A 19640-nucleotide genomic window follows, 5' to 3' on the forward strand; every position below is an offset into this window, starting at 1 on the left:
ATAATTTTTTTAGTCTTATCAGAGAAAAACACTGGTCAAGCTCAACCTAATAATCCCGACCAAATATTTCACATTCTAGCAAATTTTTCCACCCTGTTACATGACATATTTACAATGCAATGTGTTAGTAGGGTGGACACTAGCTAAAAAAACATTTAGGAAGAATACTAATAGATATATAACACCTATTTAAAAAAAATACTTTTTCATGTCCAGTACAAATGAACACAACAGGGTGGAAAAGTTATGTTTTACAATATTAGATAAATCTTCTAAAATGAGGAAAAGTTTATGACTACTACATGCTTTGTTCTTGGAGTTGCTTTCCCTCCAAGGAAATTATGTCACATCTAGCAAGCCATGTAATCACAAATTACAAATTAAATTTACCCTTTAAATTCTTAAGCATATACCCTAAATCTAGGGTATATGCTTAAGAATTTAAAGGGTAAGTAACACCAGTGTAACAGGGTACAGAAGACTGGAGTTTGAGAGACATAAACTAATGGCTTTACACATTAAAAAAATGTATCACAATAATTTGTTTATGTAAAAGAGAATGTGTACTGTATACTAATACTCAAAATTGCTCATTTCAAAATAAATGTAACTTTTATTTCAAATTAAAGGCACATCTATGCATGGAAAACCACATGGCATGAAAACTGAAAACCTAGCATTTTATGTCAAATATGCAGTATTGTTTTATGGGGACATAAAATCCACTGAACCATAGAAATGACATCAAACTGCATGTAAGCACAGGACACTCGATCTTTAATTACAGGTGATTTTGTCCCTGACTTCCATCAAAGTATGCTCATTGTTTACAAGTGAGCAATGATCAAGCTCCATTCCCACAATGCCCTCTCATATGTAAAAGAGAATGTGTACTGTATACTAATACTCAAAATTGCTCATTTCAAAATAAATGTAACTTTTATTTCAAATTAAAGGCACATCTATGCATGGAAAACCACATGGCATGAAAACTGAAAACCTAGCATTTTATGTCAAATATGCAGTATTGTTTTATGGGGACATGAAATCCACTGAACCATAGAAATGACATCAAACTGCATGTAAGCACAGGACACTCGATCTTTAATTACAGGTGATTTTGTCCCTGACTTCCATCAAAGTATGCTCATTGTTTACAAGTGAGCAATGATCAAGCTCCATTCCCACAATGCCCTCTCAAACACACGGTCAGTGATCTTTTGGCAAACTCTTTCCACAGGTGTCTGTTCTCACATGTCTTTGTAACCAGAGCACCTGCTGATTGACACCTACAAGGATGGACATGCAGGACAAAGGGTTTCTGTTTTCAGCTGCGCTTCTCACACACACACACACACACACACGTCAAGGCTCATTAATCTCTATGAGGTCTTGGCTTTCACACTTCCTGCAATCTAGGATTAAACTGGGATTGTGGTGTCATGTGGACATTCATCAAGCTGAACAAACTAGCATTGTTATAAATGTTGACATGCAACATATATGTATTGAGATTTAAAAGAACCTGATGACGGTGTGTGAGGCTTATATTTATCTGTAGGCAGATGGGTTATACTCATAATCACATATATAATGAGACTATAAAATCATCCCATCCTTGTTACATCAGCACTAATTAATGCTGTATAAAAAATGCAAATGTAATCAAAGGCGTCTGAACTGAACAGGGGAAGAGTTCCACTTAAAAATAGCTGATTATTTATTCATTTAAAAATTCAAAATGTAAATAAAGCAAGTTATTTTTTTTAAAGCAAATTGTCAATTAAAATGAATGTTAAAAGTTGTTTAACTATACGATTTAAATACTACATTAATAAATTATATATGAATACATTTTATTTTGACAGCTGCTCTTTTTTTAATTTGCCATTTAGTTATGAAATGCACATTTATGCAGTAAAGCTAAGTGGCCACTAGAGGACACACATGGGGCAGCTGTACTGAAAAGGAAAAAAAAAAATCATAAATCCATGTTTCAAATGTCTTTATGGGTGTATATTAAACAGGATAGCTGCTGATCAGTATGTTATGATTGTGCAATACATATAAAACATACTGTATATTTGATTTGAGCTCATTTACTGAAGCTAATAGATGTTCTTTTGATAATGTGTACATGAAAATCTGAAAGATCTGTTAACCAAAAAACAGAAGTGCTGTAGTTGTAACTCACAGCAGATGATCAGAGCAGTGACTCGACATTAGCATGAAGTGACTGACATTGTGTCCAACAGTATTTTCACTGCAGCTGTAAGGATCATCTGCTGAGCGTGTAAAGTCCACTGAGCATGTGTGTCAGAACCTGCCGTTGAGCAAACAGGTGAATGTTTGCTAGATAAATAGCGGAAGTCTAAAAGCAGATAGACAGAAGTATGAAAGAGGACTTTCATCTTAAGCCATTTTTCTCCTGCTACGCTAACAGTCAAAGGTTTTTGAAGAGTGAGATTGTTAATGCTTTTGAAAGAATTCTCTTCTGCTCACCAAGGCTGCATTTATTTGATCCAAAAATACAGCAAAAACTGTAATATTGTGAAATATTATTGCTATCTAAAATAACTGTTTTCTATTTCAATATATTTTGAAAATGTAATTTATTTCTGTGATCAAAGCTGAATTTTCAGCATCATTCCTCCAGTCTTCAGTGTCACACGATCCTTCAGAAATCAGTATAATATGCTGATTTGCTGCTCAAAACACATTATTATTATGATGTTGAAAACAGCCGAGTAGAATTTTTTTCAGGTTTCTTTGATGGATAGAAAGTTCAGAAGAACAGCATTTATCTGAAATAGAAATCTTATGTAACATTCTAAATGTCTTTATCATCACTGTTGATCAATTTAAAGCATCCTTGCTGAATAAAAGTATTAATTTCTATAATTTCTAACCCCCTTACCCCTACTACCCCCCTAAAAAATTATACTGACTCCTTTTGAATGGTATAGTGTATAATGTTACAAAAGCTTTTTATTTCAGATAAATGCTGATCTTTGGATTTTTCTATTCATCAAAGAATCCTGAAAAACATATACTCAACTACTTTAAATATTAATAATAATAAATGTATTTTGAGCATCAAATCAGCATATTAAAATGATTTCTGAAGGATCATGTGACACTTTGAAAATTCAGCTTTGAACACAGGAATAAATTACATTTTAAAATATATTACAATAGAGAGTAGTTATTTTAGATAGCAATGATATTTCACAATATTACTGCTTTTGCTGTAGTTTGGATTAAATAAATGCATAATACATTTTTTTTATTTTTAAATGAAATGGGAAAATCCAAACTAATTAAAAAAAATAAGTAAATCAGTATCAATGCTACTAAAATAACACTGGTCCTAACCCCAGTTTTATTTTTTTAAAGTTTACCTTTGCACAATTCCTAGCATTAAAGCAGAAAAAATTAATAAATTATTTAACTAATAATAATAATAATAGAGTGAGAGAGAAGTATGTCAACTGGTTTTTCTTGCTAAGCCTGATGAACGGAGTCATGATGTGAATCCAGCACCTGAACGAGGAAACACAGGTTTGATGACAGCCAGTCCTTATTGTATGAAATGGGGAAGCATTCAGTTTACACAAATCCAGGATCCTCCAACAAGAAGCAAACCCACTGACCAGACACGTGTAATCCAGAGCATTTAATGTGTAATGACTGGATCTGAAAATCAGCCACTGTGCCGTTTGAACTATTACGTTTCTGTGTCTAGAACACTGGGACAAAACAGCCAACAGCACAGCAGAAATAAAGTGTATATAAAATAGTTTATGTAACAAGAAATTATTTTGAATATGCTTCGGTATTTCAAATGCTTTGATGAATGCCACTTTCCTTTATTCACAAATTAAACTAACTGCTTAGCAACCATGCAGAACATTCTCACACAAATGCTTAGTAACTACTCCGAGCACCTTAGCAACCACAGAGCATTATAAATGCATAGCAACGCCCTCACAGCCACACCTTTGAACACACTGACAATCACCCAAAACATCTAACAGCCACAGCAAAACCTTAGAAACCATCTAGCAACTTCTTAGCGATGCCTTGGCAACTATTCAGAACATAGCAACCTCATAATAACGAAAGAACACGGCTAAATAACCAAGACACTTTTGGAAGAGAGCTGAACTGGATGATGACACCACTGAATCATCAATGAACTGACTTTAGCTGGACAAATGTCTTCTTGCATTATTGACAAGCAATTTTCCAGTTCGACACAGTAAAGCTGCTTTGACACAATCTGTATTGTATAAAGCACTATACAAATAAAGGTGACTTGACTTTTCAGATTTAAATGTTCTATACAGTTAGAACATTTTACAGTGTTGACATTTCACACACACACATATATACTGTATGTGTATATATATATATATATGGGTTGGTCAGGGCCTCCCGCACTACCCAGCAGTGACCTGAAGGGGGCAGAGCAAACACATGCACATAAAAACAACAGCACTGGCCAAACGCTTAAGAGTTATTACAATTTGTAAATGTCTTTTTAAGAAGTCTCTTATTCTCAGAGACTGCATTTATTTGGTCTAAAATACTGTAAAATTGTGAAATATTATTACCATTTAAAATCAAAATGTTTTCTTTGTGAATACCTTGTAAAATGTAATTTATTTCTGTGATCAAAGCTGAATTTTCAGCATCATTGCTCCAGTCTTCAGTGTCACATGATCCTCCAGAAATCAGTATAATATGCTGATTTGCAGCTTAAGAAAGTAAACTTGGGATACAGCTCTTTATCTGTATTATTATCTTTATTGATGCCAAGAAATGTTTTTTTTTTAAGTTATTTCATGATACGATAACCCTTAGATTGTTTTATTTGAGCTATTTAAGTTACATATACACCACTGTTGAAACATTTGTGGTCAGCAAGTTTTTTTTTTAATATAGAATTTTTTTTATATAGAAATGTGTACTTATATTCATCAAGGATGTATTAAATTGATCAAAAATGGCAGTAAACTTGAACTTTCTATTCATTAAAAAATCAGCTTTCACAGAAATATGAAGCAGCACAAATGATTTCAATATTGATAATAAATAAGAAATGTTTCTTGAGCTGTAAATCAGCATATTAGAATGATTTCTGAAGGATCCTGTGACACTGAAGACTGGAGTAATGATGCTGAAAATTCAGCTTTGATCACAGGAATAAATGATATTTTACAATATATTACAATAGAAAACAGTTATTTTAAATTGTAATAATATTATACAATATTGTTGTTTTTACAGTATTTTTGATCCAATAAATGCAGACCAGAAGAGACTTCTTTCAAAAACATAAAAAAAATCGAATTATTTCAAACTTCAACAATTCTGACCTGTTTAAAGAGTTATTTATTTCTACAGCACTATTGTATTCAATCCTAACCCCACCCCACCCCACCCACCCGTGTAGATCTTTTTGAGGGAGCGACTGGTCCAGATGTTGTCCAGACAGCGGGATCCCTGCGGGTTGCGGGTGCTGATGTTGGTAAAGACGGACGGCGCGAGGAGGGCGGACAGTTTTTCCTTCCTCAGGCACTCCATCTCAGGGCTGTCGGGACCCATGCCAAAGTGACCCAGCACCAGCAGCTCTCTCTCACCTACATCAGCAACACCAACACAGAAATATTCAGGGCTGTTGACGTCATTTTCAGTGTTATTTCATTTCTGTCCCTGTACTAGAACACACAGTAACAGTCAATATACAGCACAAACACACGACCAGCTCGCTGACACAGAACAGATAAGACGAGTCCTGCAATGATTGTCATGTTGGAACAGACCTTTGAGAGTTTCCTGGAGACCAGCGCTCAGTCTGTGAGCCTTGAGCTCATCACACGTGCTTTTTCTCTTCTGTTCTGCAGGCGACGGTGCTGCTGTCAGGTGCAAACTGACCAGCGTGAGCTCAGACGATCCAATCTGGTTATAGAGAGAAACGGGCGAGATTTATCGCTTGAATTATCAAATGTAAACACATTACCTGTAATACAATTAGCTGAGACGAGAAGTTTCGGTAAGAGTCGGTAAGAATTTTTTCATGTTTTTGAAAGAAGTCTCTTCTGCTCATCAAGGCTGCATTTCTTTGATTAAAAATACAGTAAAATTGTGAAATATTATTACAATTTAAAATAACTGTTCTCTATTGTAATATATTGTAAAATATAATTTATTCCTGTGATGCAAAGCTGAATTTTCAGCATCATTACTCCAGTCTCCAGTGTCACATGATTCTTCAGAAATCAGTATAATATGCTGATTTGCTGCTCAAGAAACAGTTATTATTATTATCAATGTTGAAAGAAGTTGTAAAACGTTTTTTCAGGATGTTTTATGAATTTTGCTCAATTTAATGCACCCTTGATGAATAAAAGTACTAATTTCTTTCAAAAAAATTTAAATCTTGCTGATCACAACAGTAGTGTATGTGTAACTTAAATTGCACAAATAAAACCATCTGAGGGTTTCGTACCATGAAACAAATTGCTTGGCATCAATAACAGATAAAGAGCTGTATTCCAGGTTAACTCACATAAAAATGTCCCAGGTACGGCTGAGGGTGAGGATGTTTTCCATTTCCATTAGTCGCAGAATTTTCCAAGACAGTGGCGTCCTTCATTTCGATCCCAGAAGAGCTGTCCCACAGGAAACCCGAGTACTCGTTAGCCTACAGGATTACAGCACAACCTCAACAATGACCAGGATCTGATAAATAACATTCAAAACCCAACACCCGTCCTGCTACACAACAGAAATAGCCCATACACTCTCAGGGAAAAAAAGGTACAATAGCTGTTACTGGGGCGGTACCTTTTCAAAAGCTACACTTTTATACCTTTTAGGTACTCAAATTATGTACACTTTAGGTACTAATATGTACCTTTAAGGTACCAATACGGACTAGTCTTTAGGTACAAATGTGTGCCTTTTGAAAAGGTACCGCCTCAGTGACAACTTTTGGACCTTTTTTTCTGAGAGTGTAAAAGCACCTTATAAGGAGCCTGGACAGCTCTTAGACTTTATTCCAAGTCTTCTGAAGTCATATGATTTAAGTCTTAAGGCCTGTTCACACCAAGAACAATATCTATAATAATAACTATAATGACAACTATATTAGCATCCACACCAACGCACACTTATGTTCGGTTTATTATAGTCGCTTTAAATGCTCAAGCTTTTTAAAAGCAGGATGGATACTGATTGGCTGGCAATGTTTTTATCGTTCACCAGCTGGAAAAAAAATCAGTTTGAAAGTGATTCCAATGATGTAGTTCCTCGCTGTCGTTATCATTACAGTTGTAGTGTTCTATTAATTTAACTATAAAACGGATAGTTCCGGTCCTTGATTCTGATTGGTTGAGCCAAGTTCGAAGCTGTTGTAAATTACTCTACAAACACACCCCTTTGTTTACTTCTCTGTGTTGTTCGGCACCACTTTGTTTGAACCACAACTGTTTCTGAGGAACTACATTGTTTGGCTGAAGAATACAGTCTTTATTAATATCATTATGCTTTATTTGCTCTGTTTTATTTTGTGAAACCTTACTACGTATATGGAATAACCGTTTTATAAAAGCAATAAGCCCTGTGAAGCCGTGGTTTACAGTGAATTTATAACAGCTAAGAGGGTTGTGCCTAACATCGCCCCTTAGCTGTTATAAATTCACTGTAAACCACGGCTTCTTGGGGCTCGTTGCTTTAATTTAGAATGATTTTTCAAACTATATGGAAAAGCAGAGCCAAGACATTCTGCTACATATCTCCTTCTGTGTTCAAGGGAATAATAAAAATCACACGGGTTTGAGGTAAATAATGGCTGAATTTTCTTAATTTAATTAATCCAATACAGTGTTGTTATTGTTATATAAAACGTCTCGGTTACGTATGTAACCCTCGTTCCTTTCAGTCGGTCACTCTCGACGTCACGTCGGAGGACCGACGAAATTGGGATCTCGCTTAGAGGGACCAATCTACTTCGAGTGTAAACTAAACGAGCCAATGCAAATTGGCATGCGATTATTGCATCCAGCTGCTGCTGATCACAGCGTGAGTAAAAGTAGGCAGCAGGTGCAGCGCATATTCAGCTTTTCGCTTCGGAGCCGAGCGATCACATCGTTCCGCTCCTGACTACTCTACGGAGAGAAGACTGAACGAGTTCAGCACGCTCTTGGAGAGCTCTTCGTGTTGGAGGACGGCGCTTCAGCGGTGGTGGTTTCCCGTGTCGAGTGGGTTGCACACATCAGGCCGCACTACCCCCTGATTGTGTTGCAAATGATTCGGTCCTCCGACGTGACGTCGAGAGTGACCGACTGAAAGGGAACTAAAACTATTAAAATGTGAATTCTATTAATTAGTTAAACTATTTAAATTGTAATTCTATTAATTAGTTCAAATAAAGCAAAATATAAATATTAGAGGGAACATTTATTTTATTTCAGTTAGTTGCCAAGACAAGTTGTTTTTTGTTTGTACTAAAATTAATAAACCTGAAATAAAAAATAAAAGCTAAACAGAAATATAAACAAAAACAAATAAAAATGACAAATGCACATGACAAAATTACTAAAACTAAAACGAGAACTGAAAATCTAAAAATAAAAGCTAATTCAAAATATTAACAAGTACTATAATAGTGAATAACAACACTAAAATAACTCCGATCCATGAAAGAGAATACATGTAATTCAATTAAATTGATTAAATGATTGTGGTGAGTAAGATTTTATAAAATGTTTTTGAAATAAGTCTCTTCTGCTCACCAAGGCTGCATTTATTTGACAAAAAATACAGTAAAAACGGTAATATTGTGAAGAAATATCACAATTTAAATGTTTAAAATTAAAACTAGAACTGAAAATATAAAAAGCTAATTCAAAATCACTCCAGTTCCCTTCGAAACAATGGTTGCCAGATAGGACAAGTGAAGCGTTTCCCAGCAGCACAACAAGACACGGAGCCTACAGATTTGCATAGATAGAGAGTGTATGAATTGTGGTTTGTTCATGTGACTGTGCATTGAGCTAAAAGCCACTGGATCATCGTGTGTCAGTTTGGTTTTTACATGTAGGGAAGACAGCCTTTGTGTCTGATGTCCCATTGATATGCACAGAGAAAGCACAGATAAGAGATCAGGGGAAAAGTACACGGCGCTCGTGTGCATCACAACACATCTCTATTGAAAGTGTCATCAGGTGCAGGTTTAACAGAGTCTGTATTGAAAATGAAAGCTGATTGCGCTCACTGAAGTGGAAATGACAACCAGCATACTATATATGTGTGTGTGTGTGTGTATACCTACTTAACCATATTTTGGGGACAAATTTGTACCCAAAGGTGAGCTTAACCTGACTAAATCTCCAAAAACCTCCCTTTGGGGACGTCCTCATTTGTAAAACTGGTATAAAAATAAAGTAAACAACGTTTTTTTTTTATTGTAAAAATGCAGAAAGTTTGCTGTAAAGGTTTAGGTGTAGGGTTGGTGTAGGTTAATAGAAAATACAGGTTGTACAGTATAAACCATTACGCCTATGGAATGTCCCCATTTAGATAGCCAAGTAAACGTGTGTGTGTGTGTGTGTGTGTGTGTGTGTGTGTGAGTGAGTGAGGGAGTGTGTGTGTGCGCGTTTTTGTGACAAATTAGGACATAAATTTGTATAATAACAAAGGTATGACAGGTATTACAAGGAGAAGGTGATTTTTCAGGACATTACCCCATGTCCCCACTTTTCAAAACGCTTATAAATCACACAGAATGGAGAATATATACTGTATATACGGTCTGTACAGTATAAAAACCATTACGCCTATGGGATGTCCCCACTTTTCACAAAAACAAACCTGTGTGTGTGTGTGTGTGTATTTGTGTGTGTGTTTGTGTGTGAGTTTTTGTGTGTGAGTGTGTGTCTGTGTGTGAGTGTGTGTATGTATGTATGTATGTATGTATGTGTGAGTGAGTGAGTGAGTATGTGTGTGTGTGTGTGTGCGCGCGTGTGCGCATGCGTGTGTGTGTGTGCGCGTGTTACAGGGAACCAAGCTTACATTACTGGACTGTCCGGTGGGTTTCTCTGAAACGGCACACTTCCACAGGCCTCTGGCGCTCTTCCACTTGCGTACGCTGCAGAGAGTGGGCTGATTCAGCTCTGCACAAAACTGACACAAACAAACACAAAGCACACCTGATTAGCAGTGAAAAATGATAGAGCATCACACTTCCTTATGGGGATGCCCCTGTAAGCAGTTTTGGTCAGTAACTAGGAAAAATACATATTTGATATTGCATTTTTGATTTATTTGTCTTTTCTTTTTTAACATATCTGTAAAATAATACTGAAATTGAAACTTGTTATTCACGTATGTATTTCTTTGGTTTTCAGTGGGTCAAATCAGAAAAGCCAAATAAAATATGAAATTACTTTTCTATTATTACACATAGAAAATCATAACAGTTTTTTTTTAGACATTATAAATAATTCAGTGCTTCACATAGCCCTCAATGACACTCCTACTGAAAATGCATGATACATATGAAGATCAGTCAATATTAGTCCATTTGTAATTAGTGTGTCTATCTGATATCTGCCTAATATTAGAAGATAATATATCAGAGAGTATTTTTTTCCCATTTGAACCAGTATTCTCTGCTTCTGCAAACTGCTCTAGTTCAACAGTCTAGTTCTGGAAGTAAAACACCATTGATTTTCTCCTAAGAGAAACTGATTTTTGACAATAATTTATAAACCTTTAAAGACAGCTCAGAGGTTGTTATTCGATGGCATATGCTTTTTCCTGAAGACATCGGTTCACGTTATTTCAACTTATCTATTAAATAATCATGTTTAACAGCTGAATTTGTGTTAAAAACTACATTTCCAATGATGCTGTACTGAAAATTCCACCAATCAGAGAGTGGAGGCGAGTAAATCTGTATAAATATTTTGCAATGAACTTAAAATATATTGTTTCTATAGACACAATCAAGACTTTTAAAAGAATATTTTTACATTTCACCATTGTTTTTAATGTGATTGTCATTCTCAGTGCTTCATGGAATTGTAGTTATTTCAACCCTCACTAAAGCCTTTAAGTACACCATTTCGTACCATTGTCTTTTGTCCGATTTTCAAATACTTTTTTGTTTCAAGTAGAAGTCTGTAATGTTGCGATTCACCTTGTAGCTAGTTGGTTTGGTTCTTGCGAGTAATTCATAAGCGCTTCATAAGGCACTTGCCAAGAGCTCATGGCTGCTTACGTATGTTTCTTCTGGTGCCAAAGCTATCCATTGATATTCATATATAGTTCATTGTTTTAAAAATGAAAATTCTGTCAACATTTACTGACCATCACGTCATTCCACATCCATAAAGGGTTTGTTCATCTTCGGATCACAAATGAAGATATTTTTAATGCAACCAGACAGATTTCTGTCCCACCACTGAAAGACCACACAACCAAAAGTTTTATGCTTCAAAACATTTTCATAAAAAAAATGTCAAAGAAATACATATAAATCAATTGTGTCTGTTCAGAAGACTTGGATTAAACCACTTTAATCATAAGATAAACAGATTTAATTCATCCTTTTGATCCATCCTGACATATTTACATTGAGAATCAATAAGGCTTGTTCTTGCAAGTCAAGCAACCATGTTTGAGCGTTCATTTACCATATTTGATGAGCTCTATGAATGTGTGTTGATATGTGAATAAAAGTCCAAATTAAATCTGTTTATCAGTTTAATCCTCACTTTAGATGAATGAAAGTCTTATGAGTTTGGACCAACATGAGGTTGACTAATTGATGACAGAATTATCATTTTTGTGCGAACTAACCTTTTCAGTGGGGTTTAGATCTGCAATTATTGCTAAACCATTTTTTTGGCCGGACCACAAGGAACCAGGATCCTGTTTGTTTTCTATATTTTACAAAGGCACAGTTTTGTTCTAATTGGGAGTATACGTAAATAAAAGTAAACCCCTTACAATTTCAAATGACGTCTTATATCTTCGTGACCAAAAATGCCAGAATATTTTCTTTTTTCCACTGTGATGATGACAAGATCCGATGAGCCTCTCACATGCACACAACATATAACTTATAGCATTGCTTGATGTTTATAGGCCTATATTGTTAATAATGAATGCCATTATAATCTGTGTTTTATATATAATGTTGTACTATAATTTTATAGCTACGTATATATTCAGATTTTTATCTTATTCTGTTCTGAATACTGGTCAAATATAAAGGATTTGCTGACAACTTACAGGTGACTAATGTTTTTTTCTCTCCCTCTCTCTCTCTCTCTCAGTGCAATTTTGACTGATATGTGCAGCAGATTTTTTTATCCATGCAGTAAACATTTTAAAAATAGCTTTGGGAAAACAAAACAAACAAACAAAAAAATGTTTGGCTCATATGTATATTATTTCATAATATTAGATGGCCCACAGACCCTCCCCTCAAAAGAAATCCGGACAGAAGTGGTTGAAAGTGGACAGAAAAGACAGATTAAAACACCAGGTGTGAATGGGAATGTGTCTCCCTCGTCTACTTGTGATCCAATCGACCGAAACGCATCTTAATATCAGGTGTAAACGGGGCCTTGATCAGAGAAGCCAAGCCCTTGGTGAGATTTCAAACAGATCTGTGAATCTTCTAGCAAACCCAATCTGGCATTATTCTAGCAAAGAGTACGTGCTGAGCTGGGAAATCTGATAACTACATCTGACATTCCCATTACCTCCGACCCCCCCAGTTCTGTTCTATAATTAACCAGGAGAGTTTCCTGCAGGGTACCAGGGGACGGAGCCAGAGCTTCAGCAGGAACAACACTATCATCAGCTGATCTGTGAAGAGCGCCGGAGGAATGTGGGCTCAACAAACCTCTAAACTGATGTCAAAACAAACCAAAATCAAAATAAAACCCTTGAAAAATTCCCAAATCCAGGTGCCAAACATGTGTCTGCTCTGTATCTTGTCTTGTGGGAGCTCTTGTTTTCCAGTTACCAGGGGACGGAGCCAGAGCTTCAGCAGGAACAACACTATCATCAGCTGATCTGTGAAGAGCGCCGGAGGAATGTGGGCTCAACAAACCTCTAAACTGATGTCAAAACAAACCAAAATCAAAATAATCCCCCCTGGAAAAATTCCCAAATCCAGGTGCCAAACATGTGTCTGCTCTGTATCTTGTCTTGTGGGAGCTCTTGTTTTCCAGTAAATCTGTAAATAGCACAATGTGCAGGAGTCACTGTGACTAAAGACAGGCGATGAAGCCAATCAGGGCTTTGGCATTGTGTTCATCAATGGACTTGACAAGGCGGGTACAATCTCATTTACACTGATGCTGCGTTCAAGTCCTCCTGGGACGTTCGTACTTACGAGTTGACAAGTCGTAATTACGACGTCAGGTGCGTTCAAGCTAGTTTAGTCGGCACAAGATGGCGGTGTACCTTCTTTTAATAAATTACAAGAAAATACAACAGGGTCTGTTAACTCTACTTATAGAAAATGAAGAGCAAAGAATTCGCATCAGGTGCAACATGCAACATGGCAAATCAAAAGATTTTTCACCTATAGGTGCAAAAATGATAGCATTTTTTTACTTGGATTTCATTAACTAGCTGTGTAACAATAACATGACCAATTTAAGTTTATAGGACAACTAAACTATCAATTTAAACAAAAATTTACCGTCAACTACAGACGTTGCATTCATCGATTCCGCCATGTTTCTCATTGACACGCCCCAACTTGGAAACTCAGGGCTTAAAGAAAATTTTGAGTTTCCAACTCGTAATAACGACTTTGTGGTGGCGTTCATGTGCGTTCAACTTCCCAAGCGTTCGACTTGAACGCACCATGAGAGCTAACCAAGAGGGGCAATCAATTCCCACATGATGATGATGATGATGATGATGAACACTAGTGAACATGAACCATCTCGGTTTACACTAAAAGCTGCCACTCTTAAACTCTGACCACTGCACAAATAACAGCTCTAGCTATAAAATATGTTTTAATAGGCGAAGAATTGGTGAAAAACTACACTACCTATAATCCTGGAGAGAGATCCATAAGAGAAACAGTGTTATATTATTATATACTATTATAAATATCTATATATTTACATTTCTAAATATAAATGTAGTGTTTATAAATATTTAGAATTGGCTTTTATTCACTGCAAAAGAGGTCAGCAGGAATCGGTCAAGGCCTTGTGAAAGATGTTATTGAATCATTCTCCCTACACTCTCAAAATATTGCTATATATCTCAATACATTGCAATACGCTTAAACACATTTATATAAAAAAATTAAATTGTTCTTATTTTTTAGTTTGTTGTTCAAAACATTTGAAGAAATTTTTTTTAATATATGTATTATGTGTTTTAATGCAAAAATTTGTAATGCTGTTATTCATCTCAGAGATGGATAACTTTGGTTCATGACTTTTTTTATATTTATAATAAGTTTTTATTGAAGTCTCTTTCCTTTAATGTTTTTTATATATATATATATATATATATATATAAAAAATTAAGAAAAGAAAAGAAAGAAAAATTTAAAAATCAATGGGAAACTTCCAAAACAACTATTGAAATTAATGAATGATTTCGTTTTAGAGTTTGATTGAACTATATATCAATAGCTTTTAGCACTGCATGAAACATATTTATAATCTGCATCTTTTTTCAAGTAAAGGTGGTGCATCAATTGACACGAGTGCTCTTATTTTGAGATATTTTGGGTAAGTTTTCTGATAATGATTGATAGACTGGGACCATAATGTTTATATATTACTCAGAGAGCCATGCGATTACAGTCTAAAAATACAAATATTTATGGTGTCTCTAAGTCATTCGATCTTTATGCCACCCACACATTGACCTCAACCAGGACACAAGGATCAATACTGTTTTCATACCTTTAGAAAGAGAGAGAAGGAGACCTACAACAGATTGTGGCTAATGCAAAGAGCTGCAAATGATTGACAGTTTCCATGACAGCATGCAATGCAATATTGTGACCTAACTGAGAGAAAGAGACACAAACGGAAAGACTGAGAACGATGAGGAGAAAGAGACAGAAGTGTGAGTGCCTTTGCTGTTATTTCGAGGTTTTTTTTCGAGGTCCGCTAATAAACTCAATGATGACTCACAGCTCCGATGTCTGAGGGAAATCGCTTTGGTCATGAGGAGTTTGGTGGAAATATGCATTTATAGCAGAGCAACAGCTAAACCACTAACTCCTTGGAAACCAAGGCAAGCTATAAACAAACAGCCCAACAATCACTCGGCGTTCTTCAGATCTAAATCTAAGTGTCGTGGCTTTTTGTATAAGTCTATATGCAATATGCCAGTGCAATAAAAATAAACTTTCAGCAGACCAACACATTTAAGCTCAGCATGAAATGAAAATTCACCCTGCTTACTAAATGCATGTAATTAATCTTAATGAGAACAATACATACATCATGCATGCGTTTCATTTTTATGAGTTTTTAATTATTTACCATTAACAGGTTTATACTGAAGCATTTTTACAGTGCTTTACCATTAAATTTATGCTCATTTAAATTTTTTTAACTGAATGATTAAATTACTGCGCATTTACATGTAAGTTGATCTCAGCTTAGTGGCACTGATAACAGTTACTCATGTCAGCCCATATTGCCTACTCTCATTAAAACTATTATTTTAGGTCCAGTTGTTATTGATAATGGCAGTCAGTGCCTATGCACTGTACTTCCCTGGACCTCAAGGGCCCAATGGTGATCAGGTTCATAGCTTGCACACTGCAAGGATTGAACCAGCAACCTTCCAATCCCCAGCCCTAAGTTTAAACCACTATGCCACACCAAATCAACATGGTGTGTCCCAGAAAGACAAGCAGGACAGTAAGAAGCTCTCGACTCTGCAGTGAGAGAAACAGAACAGAAATAGAGTGCGAATGAAAGAGGAGACGGTAGAAATATGGGTTGACTCTGTCCTAGTCCCCTCACTGACAAACTGCTGCTCTGCTAACCTATTTTACTAGTCTATTCCCAGCATCAGGCAGCGCGGAGAAGACCTCAAACACAAAGTGCAGAATATTACAATAATAACGCCTTCCAATCTTGCTGGAACGTGCTGATGATGTATCATGTCTACGCGAACAGGGGGTGCAAAGGTTTGCAAATACATACGTTGACAGGCAGGCAGGACAGCCTATAGTAGCTCTCGGACCGAGGGATATGATTGGACGAACATTTTATGCTCCTACACCTTCCACAGACAATATAAATACATTTAGACACTTAACTTAGTGATTGCTATCGGAATATAAACAGACTTTCAACCAGCATAACAAATATGTTTTTGAACCAAACCGCTTACCCTGCCTTTAAGACATGAACCAGACACAACTAGACACAAGCTGAATAACAACATAATGTATTCATTTATTTTTTTAACCCTTGTGCGACCTTTTGGACATTTTCAGTTTAGTTTTTTTGATCATTTTGCCTGTGTTATTGCCACATGCATACATTTTGGCACAGGTGTGTATTTTTATTGGAATTTTACTATTTCACTTCCATTTCCTTTAATAAATCTGTTTTGCACTAGGTACAAAAAATTGTTCCTCTCAGGACCTTAAGGACAAAAATGTCCCCATTGAAACCCATTAAAACTGCTATTTTTAATTGCAGTGCCATTTAACTGTAAAATTATGCAATTTTTGTTGATAGGCTTTCATTATATTGGCAAGGCTTTAAAATTAAATTCTTTACTATTTTTTTACCAGATGGTGCCATTTTTTCAGGTTTGACCTATAAAGAAAATACTCGCTTTATTTCTGTTTTCTGCTTCTGCATATTATAGAGCCAATTGGATAAATAATGCAGCTATAATTGTGTGGGTGTGTTGGTATGGATGTCAGAGTGTGGTTTGTACGAGTGTCATACATAAATTGTGTGTGTGCGCGTGTGTGTGTTCTTGTAATATTTGAGAGAGAGAAACTCAACTGCAAATCACAAATCCAACCACTGTGTGCACCAGCAGAGTTTTGCTGGCATCTAATGGGGAAAATTTGGTACTGCGCCCAAACAAAATCTTACTGAAAGCTCATTTTTTGAGATATCAACCTCAAATTTGGAATACAACTTGTTTAGATTTATGGCTTTGATTTTCTAGCAGGTATAGAGTTCAACATGTTTCATACAATATATATCATATATCAAAACATCTAGAACTTTTTTTGGTTTCACTTTTTAAACTTCAACAATAATCTGCCATGGGTCTTCTTTAAAATGAGACCAAACTTAACTCTGTGCTCCCAAGCTTCAAATTTTTATGACAGTTTTTTGACATGGACATTTTTGTCCACTATGGACCTATGTGTAACTTTTTTTAATTGACGCACAAGGGTTAATTGCTTGATTCAATTCTGTTTGGTGCATATTTCTTTGCAGAATCAAGGATAATGTAGTTTTTCACCAGGAATTTTGCATGATTATCTAAAGCATCTGTTGAAATGATGTGGGCTTATGGCTTCAGCAAACGCATACACCCTCAATTAGCAACCTCACTGATCACAATAAGTCTGCCTTTAACGGTTTATAAGTTATAGCTAAAAATCAGTTCCCCAATGGTGAAAATTAATGGGATTTTTACCTTCGGGAACAGACAGTTGAACATTATTCTGGCATTTGGTCTATGTAATTGTCAGTTAGAAAATCTTTAACATCAACCATGAAGTTTTCCAAAACATTTGCGCTGCCAAGTTGTACCGAACTGCCAAAATGAACTCCAAAACACTGTTCTTGGCCAGAATTAGTTTGAAATTATGTCACACCGATTCATTCTTCGATTTGAAGTATATTGGGGCTTTTTAACCACTAAATCTTAACAAGGAGGATCAGGTGGTTCTTTATAAAGACACAGTGTACACGTTACGGATGAGAAACACCAGGCTAGTGTGTAAAAGTGTTCTGAAGGGAAGAGGTGTGTGTAGAAATCTAACACTACCTTGTCTAGAGCCTCCCGATCGGCCAAGTCTTGAACCGCTAGCAGCTTAATGCTGGAGAGAGAGAGAGAGAAAAACAAAGCATGTGAGACTCAGTCATAATACCAGTATAAATGTAACTGGATAGTCAATCAAATAAATTATCATTAAGAATAGATGGCACGTATTCAAGATGTGGGTCCCACAACAAGCAATCATCAGCCTGCCAGCACTTTCAGCTCCTGCTGTGCGCGGATCCCTTCAGCATAAATGATATACTACATCTTGCAAACATAATATGAAACTCAAGGTGACTACAGTGGAGGTAATGACAATGCTCTGGAAGCAATGTTGATGTCTTCAGCCCTAATAACCGTTGAGCTGTTTGTTTTGGAGAGTAATTCTCCTGGTTAGTGCTCAAACAATATGATACAGCAAACAGCAGATGGTTCGGTGAACATTACAGTAATCATTTCTCAAGCCGAAATGTCAAAGCTGTGCTTTTCATTAAATGAGTGTGTAAAGTTAAGATGACGGATGATATGCTGTCTTGAGAATCTACCACTGAAAACCCCACAGTGTTCGAACCCTAATCTAAATATGATCTCTATGATGTCTATGGCGATTACATCCCTCAGTAGCGCTGTTCTACATCGTGGTCCTCTGGGAGCAATGCTAACAAAATGTTCAAGAAGGTCAGCTCCATTACTGGACACAAAGTCAAGAACTGCCTCTTCTCAGGACTCACCAAATGTCTCTGCTCTGGCACAATGAGAACAACATGCCCAGGTTTTGTTTCATGCCATATGGACTACACAGAAGTTTCCAGGACACACTTCGGCCTTTCACCTCGCTTTTATTATATTTCCATCTAAATATAAGCCTTTCTGAGAAATTGCTTTGCCCAGGAAAGCGTTATTTTATTATTATTATTATTATAGTATTTACTAATATTTTGAATTTGCTTTTATTTTATTTCCAGTTTTCATTTAAATTTAGCTTAAGTTTTAGTAATTTTTTGTGATTTTGTCAAGTTTTTGCTTGTACTTTTTAAAATATTTGTAAAACGTTTTTAAAAATCTGACAACAACTTTTGATTTTCATAATGTGGATTCAACATTAACCAAGATTATACAATTCTTTAGAAGCATTTTTAATTGTTAGTTTGTTAACTAATGTTAACAAATGGAATCTTATTGTAAAGTGTTACCAACAATTCTTTAAATATTCAAATATTGCTCTTTAGCTTTCATTTATCTGATTTCAAATTCAAATAACAAAAAATAGTTTTGAATAGTATTAGTTTTGGTTAACAATATCAACACTGGCTCTGGAGGACTAAGAGCAATGTGTTAATTAAATGTGCTAATTAAAATGTAAGAAAAATGTACAATGATGAAGCAGACAGCATTGCTAAACTACACATTCTGGACACTATGTTGAATGCTGAGACACTATAATGAGCCATTTCTCAATATTTCGAGACACTCTTCATAGAAGTCATTAGAAAGAGCTGCTAAACTCCCTTCCCACCCCAGCATTCACTGTAACTACTCACTCATGAATATTCAAGAGCAGACGGCATGACTGCTCACGGTGGATGACTGGAAATGCC

At 35.8% G+C, this 19640-nt stretch overlaps 1 protein-coding gene across 1 annotated transcript in view; it reads right to left on the reverse strand.

Moving 5' to 3' along the window:
• Positions 1–4419: 4419 nt before the first annotated feature.
• Positions 4420–19640, reverse strand: part of LOC107550089 (endonuclease/exonuclease/phosphatase family domain-containing protein 1) — a gene marked incomplete at its 3' end in the record, with an annotated part of 32536 nt that continues 17315 nt past the window's right edge. Inside the window, exons 2-7 of the mRNA XM_016231316.1 lie at positions 18049–18100; positions 10081–10191; positions 6575–6709; positions 5829–5964; positions 5451–5645; positions 4420–4457 (exon numbers count right to left, since the gene is read on the reverse strand). Coding sequence (XP_016086802.1) covers positions 4420–4457; positions 5451–5645; positions 5829–5964; positions 6575–6709; positions 10081–10191; positions 18049–18100 — 667 coding nt within the window. The remainder of the gene's footprint in view (positions 4458–5450; positions 5646–5828; positions 5965–6574; positions 6710–10080; positions 10192–18048; positions 18101–19640) is intronic.

The sequence above is a fragment of the Sinocyclocheilus grahami genome, unplaced genomic scaffold (genome assembly GCF_001515645.1).
Source record: "Sinocyclocheilus grahami isolate Dianchi unplaced genomic scaffold, SAMN03320097.WGS_v1.1 scaffold387.1, whole genome shotgun sequence".
Lineage (NCBI taxonomy): Eukaryota > Metazoa > Chordata > Actinopteri > Cypriniformes > Cyprinidae > Sinocyclocheilus > Sinocyclocheilus grahami.